The sequence below is a fragment of the Mus caroli genome, chromosome 7, assembly GCF_900094665.2.
Source record: "Mus caroli chromosome 7, CAROLI_EIJ_v1.1, whole genome shotgun sequence".
NCBI lineage: Eukaryota > Metazoa > Chordata > Mammalia > Rodentia > Muridae > Mus > Mus caroli.
The window spans coordinates 100,352,298-100,363,381 of NC_034576.1; the positions used below are offsets into that span (position 1 = coordinate 100,352,298).

The following is an 11,084-nucleotide window of genomic DNA, read 5'->3' on the forward strand; positions in this document are numbered from 1 at the left end:
TCATCTGGAAAGTATTTGTATAGTAAAATGTATAATGAAGCTTTGACAACCAGGTTGTGCTAACAGAATCTTTTCAATAGCTTTAAAGCTTTTGTAATAAATTAGATGGCCTATACATGCTGGGCCAGGTGGGCAGTTAATGAAATGAGTGGTCTTTCCCTAAAATCTAGGTACACTATAAACTTGACAGTAGTGTTAACTCTTCAGGCCACATGGTGTTCACCATCTGGGATGCCATTTTGAATATAATACATCTAATATAACATGGAGACGCTAGGCTGTGTATTTTAGCACATTTGAAGACTGAGAAGGGATTTTCAGGTGAATTTTAACTGGTTTATTCTTGCCCTTACTATCTACTTCAAATTGAAGTCTACAAACAAAACAGTTCCTTTGGGAGGTTTTTAGTTTTTAGTTTAAGCATGTGTATGGTGTGTGATTTGTATGGTGTGTGTGTGTGTGTGTGTGTGTGTGTGTGTGTGTGTGAATTTTCTATCAGCCTGGATAATATTAGCAGGGTTTGAATGTAGTTTTGGCCTTTGGCCATTATATACTTATATTAAAATCCATTAATAGTCACACAACCAACAGAATTGAATGAGAACCGCTGATATACTTAATAGGTATAATTTCCATTTTAAACATCTCAACACTTTAAGGATAAGCCCTTTGCTTCAAGAATAGGCGGTTTTTAAATCAATGTAACATAGCTGACACTAAAATATGAAGTTATACCTTAGTTTCTGTTACAGTTGTGAAAGTTTCAGGCACAGCCCTAACCCTGTACAGCTGTAGCACTCGTGATTCGCCTTGCCTGGCACATCTGAAGCCTTCAGCATTGCTTCAGTGTGTGCTTTTGCCCTGATATTTGGGTTTTCTGTTCCAGTGTTGTCTGTTGCCGGCAATAGACAATGCTATATCTGCTGCTGGCTCAAGGAATTTCACTTTTCTTTAAGATTAAGCATTATATGTAGTCAGTGTACAGTAAACCACTTTTTATTATTATTATTGAAAGCTGGCATTAGACTTGTGTCATAAAAACCTCTGGATCCTTTATGCTCCTACTTTCTGTTCCTTGACAGATAGCCTCTTAAATCTTATCTCCTGGCCTTTAAATTTTAGTGCTGATTTTTTTTTTTCAGTTATTTGATTTTGGTTTCACTTTAGTTCCATAGAACTTGAGTGTTAATGTTTGCTTTGATTGTAGCAGTGAACTTACATTTGTGTAACAATAAAACAATGAAAGCAGCCTAAGAAAACAAGGATGCAGCAGGCACTGCAGAGCCAGCTGTGGCTTCACGTTGATATAGTGTTGTGCTAGAAGGACGGGGCGGGCTTACACTCACAGGCAGTGAAGGACTAAAAGGCACCAGTTCCTTGCATAACTTCCTTTCTAGCTGTTGTGTTACTTGGAAATCAGCTAAGGAAGTTTTTCACTGTCTAGAACAGACAGGCAGAAGGATTCCTACTACTGTGTGGTAAGTGGTTCTTCCTACACTGTCTCAGAAGGCTTCAGTCCTGCAATCAGGTACAGCCACTGTGGTGTAGAAAATGTCCTATGTGCCTGTCTCTACCTCTGCACACACCAGCTCTTGCAACCACCTATCAATTCTATTCATCATTTACACAGATGATTAGAAGTAGTAAATGGGTAGCTAACTCAACAGCGTGCAGAATGTGACGTAACTTCTCGTTCTTCTGCTATGGGAAACCCACAGTGATTTCTATAGGAAAGACTGAGTAGTCCACTTAGCAAATGTCCCACTGACTTGGGTTTCAAAACCACTTGTGCTACCTGATCTTACTAAACTTGAGTGTCACCTTCATAACGAGTGTCTCCCTTCTAACTTTACATTCTCATTAGACCAACTGGCTACAAAGAGTAATCCAGGCAGCTAATATATAGCAATTCTTAGTATAAAGCTACTTCTGCTTGGCTTTTTTGTTGTCTCTGTTCATGCTGGAGATCGAATCCAGGGCCTCATGCATACTGGGTAAGTGTTTTAACACTGGGCTAGAACTCTTGCCCTGCTTAGTGTTCAGATTCAGTCCCTCAGAGTCTGTTATCTCTCAGAAACCCTTACTTGGAAGATGTTCTCAATGAGGTTTCTGTTGCTGCTGTCAAAATAAATGTTCTGTATCAAAAATTCTGGTAAAACCATTAAGAACTGGAGGATGGAAAGGAAAACAGGCATGTAGACTATCTTCAATCCTTGATAGATTCAGATTTATAATAAGGTTTTTCCCTTTAATAATTTCAATGACCCCCTCCTACCTTTTGACATACAGATGTTGAACTTGTATCAAAGGGCTGCCAGTGTAGACTCCTAGTCTACAGCATATGCATTAAGGGGAGATACAGTGTAATATTCAAAGTGTTTAGTTTGCGATTTCGGTAAAGTGTGAGAGCTAGCCAGATTTTTACAGTTCCAGAACTTAGAACTGAAACAGTGTATGAAAGTGACTCCGACTGGTTTGTACACGCGGGCTGATACACTGCTTGTTGTAGAGTATAACTGCAGAGTCTTGTGTTTGCAACAACACACATGCCACACTGAGGTGGTTTCCTTCACTTCTTCTTCCACTTGATCAAGGGTACAGAGTGAGAGGATAAAAAGTTGCATTAAGAATAAATTCATGTTTACTGGTAACTCATTTTTTAAAAAGTGATCTGCCAAAGAACCAAGAACTTCAGATACTAGTGAAAAATTGTTGTGGGGAAAAAGATTTTTAAAAGAGTGTTATTACTTTTCACTTTCTAGTTGATAGAACTTATCCCACATAATAAATATTGAAGCCAAGTGCATATATTAAGAAAAATGTGGACACTTACTTGTTTGTTTAAATAGAGAGTTAAAATTATGGAGAATGTGTCAGTAATTTTAATGTGGGGTGAGTGGAGTTTCCTTTGTGACAAGAATACCCGTTTAGCCTCGTTGGTAGGCATGAGGTGTTAGCCCTCACTAGTTCTTCTACCAGAAGACAGAAAACACGGAACAGATCTGTAACTCTCAGAAAATGCTGTGACTCCACTGCCAGCTGCCACAGTGGAGCAGGTCTTTAGTTCAGGGTGGTGTCTGAGCTTTAGAACAGATGCTCAACGATACTTCTTACGAGGAAATGTGTACACACACATTCTGGGTAACCACAAGAATGCTGAATTCATCATGAACTGAGTTACTAAATGCATAAGGCAAATAATTGTGACAAAATTATGAATATGATTCAACAGTAGGTTTAGAAAAAAGTTTTTCTTGATGGTTTGACATTCTCAAGGCGTTTCTGGTTCTCTTAGCAGAGAATGCCAAGACCACATGTATGCTGTGATCTACATAGTCCTTGTCTGTTAATATGATCCATTACTGAACTCTCAGAACAAAATTCATTCCTATTTTATCCGCCATTCCCAGAGAAACCCTGGAAGTGGCAAGCAGGCTAGCTGCTGTTTTATTTCCTCACTGTTTTTATCCTGATCCTGAAAGGAAAACAAAACAAAAAAACCTTTGTTCTCATCCAGTTTTAGACTGGATTATTGTTATGCTTCTATTTAATTTCCAAATATTTTGCTCCAACTTAAATGATGTAACTTTTTCTTTTGAGTGCCAAGGTTTGCTAGATAACTGGCTACACAACACTGAGGACAAGCCATTCCCATGTTAACAGTCATAAGCCAAAATGAGGTAGCCTTGGTGGTCGGCCACGTTAGACTGTACACTCAGCCCTTGTTGCTCATACAGACCCTTTCAGAAGCTGATTAATTAGAACAGAGCTCCCTGCAATTCCCCACTCCTGGTCATGCACACAGCTCCCTGCCCCATCTCACATTTGTACCACTTTGCTCTAGGAGACTGTTCTGGCACACTCACCATAGGGGTTTCAGTTCGTGGAGGTGTTCTGATCTTAATAATGTTTTAGATACATCTATCCCATACACAAGCTATGTGATAGAATGTAACAAATTACCAGTGAGAAGGGATTTATTAAGCTCTAGATATTTTGAATGAGAGAAAAACTAAGGAACTATATTTGTGGTTTTTTTTGTTTTTGTTTGTTTGTTTTTTGCCAAACTGGCACAAGCTAGAAAATGTGCAAAAGGCTTTATAAGCTCCCTGTTCTTTTTGCCACTGGATGATGGAAAATGAGCTTGTTTAGGTATATATTTTCTTGACTTTCACCAGTTTCAGAAGGAGTTTAACTTAAACATTTGGGGTTTGTTTGATCTGTATTTATTGCATCCTGGCCATAGGCTGGGAGTCTGCATGTTATGTTTATGGACAGCTAGAACACAGCCATGTGGAACTTAATGGCTCAAGATCTTCTAAATAATTTAACTTATTTTGTACGTTGCAAAAAAGAAAAAAGTTTATTTTGCTTGAGAGTCACATTTTTTTATAACTGTACAGCTTTTAAGGGATGGGAGGTGGGGAAATACCCTAAAATAGGATGTAGATTTTTACAGTTGTGTTTATGCTAGAACATCTATGGGAGCATTATGTAATTAAACCTCAAAATTGTTTAAAACCTTGTGCCATGGTCTTTTTCATTATACTGCCCTTTAGCAAGAGTTGGTGCATGTCAATAGTGCACTGCTGTGTGGACAGGCCCTGAGATTAGATTAATACCTGTTTCCAAAGCTTTCATCCATTGCATGAATTACCTCCCTACACACATGCACACATGCACACACAGAGGTACAGTTCCTAGTCGTGTAAATGCATCTTCAGGATCAGTATAACTGAACATGCAGACCCTGGCAACCAGCAGCATTACTCTTCCCGTGCATGACTTTGTGGTGTTGTCTAGGCTGTTACTGATGTTGCTGTGTTTTGTTCTCTTATCAAAGTGGCTTCTTGGTCATAGTGTCTGGATAGTACCTTGCCCAAAACCCCCATTGGGTTTCATGTGCACTTTAAGAAGGGATGTCCTATGTTGAGATGGAGATGGGAATGGGGCAGGGCCAGTTTCTTATGTGTAAGAGAAAAACTAGAATTGTTGACTGTTCTGTAGACTTACCTAACTCTACACAAATAACTTGCTGAAACTTGGCAGGAAAGGAAATCACATTAACTTTTCTATCCCTCCTTACTTGGTAAGTAATTCCCTGGCACATTTTCCCATGCTATAGCCACACCTTCTTAAATGTCAGTACTCCCCCCAGCCCCCACTCCGCTATCTGGTAATGTCACCATTCTGATTTACTACCTGGATAGCACAACTGTATTCGTATAAGTAAGTTCATCTAAATGTGTCAATTTCTAAGTAACCTCCATCTGCTGGCAACTAATTTGGAACATAATTTTCTTTGCTATTTCTATCCATTTAGAAGCTTAGGGACCGTGAGTTTCAATGTGAAGAGTATAAATTCCAGCTAAGAGTTTGTCAGTTGTCTTAGCTTAGAATCTCACTTCAGTTTTAAAGCAGTAACTAGGCTCCAGGAAGCACCTCATCAGAACATGTCTTGGATTTTAAGATGTGTTTATTTGGAATACTTTATTTCCCCTATGCATAAAAGAAAAACATTGCTGGAATAGTTCTCCAACTACTGTTCTTAGATGAGAGCTGAGGCAGAAGCTCCAAGACTAGCAATCAAAGTAACTCTTGAGGTAATTAGGATCATGCTGTTAGTCAAAGAGAACTGGGCGTGCGCTGTCACATAATAATGTACTGCACATGTGAATGAGGTGCACAAAGATCTGCAATGGTGACGCTGAGAACACAAGTGAAGTTTGTGTATGGAGAGGATGGCAGGTCCTGAGAGCTTCAAGCTTCAGGAGTATTAGAACTATAGTTCATAGTTGTTTAAATATAATATTTCTTGTGACAACCAAAATATGTTGTGGCTGGTGCCAATATTTTTGTTAATGAAATGTTGAATGTCGCATTACAGTCTGATCAGAATTCTCAGTGTAATAAGCCAGGCCTAAGCCATTTTATAGCTATTGGCCTAACTGTGTAACTTTTTTTTCAAAATGTTTTATTATAATACTTGTCATTTCTTTCACTTAATATATGTTAATTGTCATAATAAAAAGTTTAAATAAGTTGATGTACTTAGCATTGTGTTTGAAAACATAGTTTATGTTACATTTTGTGGCATTATAGAAAGCTCAGAATTTTCAATAACTGGTTTGTAAGAGGTGAAGATGTTCTGTATGACCCAGGAATAGACTGTAATTTCATGATCTAGAAAGCAAATTTGTAAGTAGATCGACTCCCTTAAAATGGTTTTTAAGGCTGCCTGTCAACTAGATATACCCTAGAGCACTATTCTATTCTTGGTTTTCATTACTTAGCCTCTGGAGAACTGACACATTAGAACTCAGGCCTTTCTCCCAAACAGCCCTCTGTGGACACAACTACACTACAAGTCAGCAGCATAGGCAAAGGTTTTTTGTTCCTTGTGTGTGTGCCTGTGTGTGACTGTGTGTGTCTGTCTGTCTCTCTCTCTCTCTCTCTCTCTCTCTCTCTCTCTCTCTCTCTCTCTCTCTCTCTCTCTCTCTGTGTGTGTGTAATTTTTGTTTTAGCCAGCAAGCTAGCAGAGTTCATTAGTACTTGAAATTCTAACCTGAAACTACCAATTAACATTTAGTTGAAGAAAGAGTATGAATCAAGATTTCACTGTATGGGATGAATGCTGGTTTCTGGTCTGTCATAATGTTTATGAGCAATTTGAGATTTTTAAAGCAATCAGCTAAGAAATGACAGTGTCATGACAGGCTTAATAGTTTTTCTTGTTTTTTTGTTTTTTATCTTTTAAAAAATCTTTTTGTATATGGGTATTTTATCTGCATGTATGCTTGTTTAACAATATACACGCATGGTATACTTGGAGGTCCTAAGAGGGCAGTGGATCCCCTACACTAGACAGGTATGAGCCACCATGTGGGTGCTGGGATTAGAGCCTTTGTCCTCTGAAAGACTGGCTTCTACTCTTAAGTGCTAAGCCACCTTTCCAAACCACAGCCCTAACATTTAAGAGTCTTAGCTGAGCATGGGGCTAGAACTTAGCTGTCAACTTTTTTTTTTTTTTTTTTTAAGATTTATTTATTTATTATATGTAAGTACACTGTAGCTGTCTTCAGACACTCCAGAAGAGGGAGTCAGATCTCGTTACGGATGGTTGTGAGCCACCATGTGGTTGCTGGGATTTGAACTCTGGACCTTCGGAAGAGCAGTCGGGTGCTCTTACCCACTGAGCCATCTCACCAGCCCAGCTGTCAACTTTTATCTTAGATTAAGAGACCTGAGGATGGTTCATTTTAAAAACTAGGATTTATTAAAATGGTGATTATTTAGTCGATGTGGAATTATAATAAAACTATTTTAATGAAATTAAATGTTAGATGTTAGGACCTTTCTGGATGAGATAAATCCTTAATTAATTCTGACAGTAAGTTCAAGGTTATCAAAGTCTAAATGACAACGAGAGAAGAGCACTAAGAGGATGTGACCTAGTGTATACATCATTAGTGCATATAGTCATCTCCTGTGGGAAAAGTTAGCTAGAACCTACAAGACAAGTTTTTGGTACAGACCACCTTCCCTGTCCAGTAACTCTGGCCCATGTCAGAGCCACTGACTCAGTTTCCATCTTTCTAGCCTAACCCCAAGAAGATTCTTTGCACTAACCCCTGTCTGTGTCTGTTTGGGCCTTTCTCGTTTCAGTTCTCTCTGTCTCTGATCTCCATTCTTCTGAGTATCCTTCTTTATATAATGTTCTTCTCTGAAGCATGAAAAAGATGGGTATGTTCCTATTTAATCTGCCTTCTAATTATCTCTTGCTCGACTTTCGGTGTTTAAAATGAACAGGTCATGGAATTATTAAACTGTATTTAAAAGTTCTTACAAAAATGTCACTAGTTTCTAAGAGAAATTCCAAGAAGCCAACAGGCTCTGTGGCAACAACTGAATTCCACCGTCAGAAACTGTTACAGAAAGCTGACACAACAGGAGAGAACACCCCTCACATTTTGGTTCTCTGATTTTCTATTACAAGCCTGTTTTGTCTGTTCTTTAACATTTTATTTTCTAGTGGGATACCTGTCGTTGTACTGTGACCTCTCCAAACAAAACATTTTATTCTACTATAGGGGCCAAAAATACAGAACATAATAATGATAAAGCCTCATTAGAACATGTACCTATGTTCTGATAGTAGTAATTCTGGTCTAGTAAGAATGGGTTTGTAAGCCTAACTCTTAGTGTTACCAAAAGGCAGGAACCCTTATAACCTCGTATCTTTACAGGGCTCTGTCAGTTGTCTCCTGGTGATGGTTTACCTTAAAATGCTGGAGCCTGGCACCCAGTGCTTGGAGGGCTCTTCTTCACAGCTAAGATTTCTTTCTTCACTTGGCACCTTGTATAAAATGTCTTGCCATTGGGCTATTACAACGTGAATGATTCTGAAGACTAAGACAAATTGATGAGAAACTACCATACTGGTTCTAGCCAGTTTTCTCTGACATACATGGGGGCTCCATTTCTGAACCAAGCACTGCTTGTTTCACCAAATAAATGTCTTGGGGAATGTCTCAGATTAACCATTTCTCCAATCAGACTCATAGGCTACTCTTTTTAAGTACTGGGGATTCAATCCAAGCTAATCCAGCGCTCTGCAAGAACTCTATCTGCTACCCTTGGAACCTACTTTGAAAACCTCTTTCTGAAATCTACCACTTAGAAAGCACACCTACTCAACTTTTTAAACTGGAAATTTAGAAAAGATATTTAACCTCTCTTCTTTGCCTATTCTTGTCTTCATCTTCACAAATTCTTCCTCTCAATCTATATCCACATGATGAGGATTTTAACCTTCAGAGAGTTCTAGAATCTTTTCTCATCCCCACCCTTACTCCACTCCCACCTTCTCGTTCCTGTTCAGGGAACCTGCCTCCTAGTCTCACTAACGACAAACTGGCCAAATTTAAAAACGTAACAATTGGAACTGACTGGAGACATGGGTCAGCTTGTGAGAATGCCTAATGCCTTTGCAGATAGGGTCACTGCACCCAGACAGGGTGGCTCACACCTGACTGTATATATATATATATATATATATATATATATATATATATACACACACACACACATATATGTAAGGGAAAAAAATCTAAAGATTCCTCTGTTGAAAAGATTCCAAAAGGAAATAAAGGAGGAAGAAGAGGAAGAAAGTCAAAACTCCTATCATATCCTCCATGGTATGTCATCCAACCTAAACAGCCTTAGCCCCATAGATATTACAATTCTACAGCCAAAAAAAGTGGAGTCTAGAGGTCAACTGACTGAATTCCATCCACCAACTCAATGCCTCAGGTCCCAACTGTTAAAATGGGTAATAGAAAATGTGTTCATATTGTTTATCATAAAGAAAAAAAAATTAATTGAGCAAGTGTGGTGATGGGTGCTCATAGTAGTACCAGTAAACTGGAGTGTGGTGCAAATCGATTATGTATTGGAAGCCAGCCTGGGCTACTTAAAGAAGCCCTGTCTCAAAAACCACGAAGGAATCCATGAAAAAATATAAGCGGTAAAGTCCGTATGCTGTGTGGTCTATAGGTCTCTGTTATGGGTTTCCATTCACCAAACCTGTAGGTTTTCACTGCTCTTATTCACTGGGACCTAGCGAACAGGGAAGGCAAGGGTTCCTAACCAGTGGCCTACCTTTCCCTCCGGCAGTCTTTCGACTGTCTTGCTGAGCACTGTCCATCATTAATGCAACCTTTTCGTGCTCGTGGCATGACTCCTGGGGATGGGACGCTCGATCTCTCCGGCGATGTGGGGACTAAGAGGTCTGGTAAATGGCTGTGTGAACCCAAGGAGAACAGGCCTGACGAGGCGGAAGCAGGGTAGACTCGTGCACCCAGCCGGGAGACTTCGGATCTCCAGGTGCGTGTGGATTTTATTTCTGTGAGTCCTCCTTCGGCGAGGGACTCCTGGGGCCTGGGCCCCTTCCCGCTTTTTGTTGGGAAAGGCTTGGTATTCCTTATACATCCTCTCTCGGGGTTTGCTGCTATGACCTTCAAGGAGAACCACATAGAAAACACTCGGTTAGTCTAAGCATCCTTAGAGGAGCGGGAAAGGGGAACCACTGCCACGTGACCAAAGCCAGCCGGCTCGCCGCGGACCTCTGAGTTGCCTAGAACATCCCGTCTCTATGGTCAACCGCTTGCCAAGGCCCTCGCTGAGAAAGTTGTTCTTCCGGGCTACGGCTACTGCTTCCGGGGCAGCTCCCTGCGAGCCGCGATTGAGGTACTCGCCTCTCTCGGTTCGCGTGGAGCGATGCTTTCCCCGGCAATGAGCTTCCTCAAAAGCTTCCCGCCGCCTGGGTCGGCAGACGGGCTCCGGCTGCAGCAGCCAGACACCGAGGCTGTGCTGAACGGGAAGGGGCTCGGCACCGGCACGCTTTACATCGCGGAGAGGTAGGGTTGGGGGGCGCCGACCAGCCAGCCGGCCGGCGCTATTGTGCGGGCAGGGTGGGATTGTCCCCTCCCGAACTCGGCTGGCTCTGTCCCCTAGCCCGCGTTTCTCCCTAACGACTTGTGCGAACCGGCCTGTCTCCTGCAAGCCTGGCGCGTGGTCACGTTTAGTTTTGAGTCTGCAGAGCCTCGGTTAGTTTTTCCGTGGGCCTGGCTTTCGGAATGGTCGTGTGAACTAGACGATTTCCCTGCGTGGAATATGTAGCTCAGATTGTGACGGGTTACGACGTTTGGTTAATGAACTGGGATGTTCCGCTCCAAGTGTGTGTGTTGGGGGGGGGGCGGGGGAGGGAACCATTTTCGGGGCCACGCAGGGCGGAGTCACAACCAGCTGAACCCGACTCCTGGATGTGCATTCACTACCTGCAGGACTCAGTACTTTCACAATAATATAATAGACATGCCACTAAAATACACACTACATACACTCTCATACCCTCTTACCCCCACCCCATACCTTCCTGTTCACCCGCCCTCCCTTCTTATTCCTTTCCTTTCCCTTCCTCCCTCCTTTCCCCTCTTTTTTCTTTCTTTCTTCCTTCCTTTCTTTCTTTCTTTCTTTCTTTCTTTCTTTCTTTCTTCCGTCCTTCCTTCCTTCCTTCCTTTCTC

The 11,084-nt window shown here is 41.1% G+C and overlaps 1 protein-coding gene across 1 annotated transcript in view; it reads left to right on the plus strand.

The window, feature by feature from the left end:
- Positions 1-10,196: 10,196 nt before the first annotated feature.
- Clns1a (chloride nucleotide-sensitive channel 1A) overlaps positions 10,197-11,084 on the plus strand; it is a 22,496-nt gene continuing 21,608 nt past the window's right edge. The window contains exon 1 of the mRNA XM_021166139.2: positions 10,197-10,418. Within this exon, the coding sequence (XP_021021798.1) occupies positions 10,279-10,418 (140 nt within the window). The 5' untranslated portion in view covers positions 10,197-10,278. The remainder of the gene's footprint in view (positions 10,419-11,084) is intronic.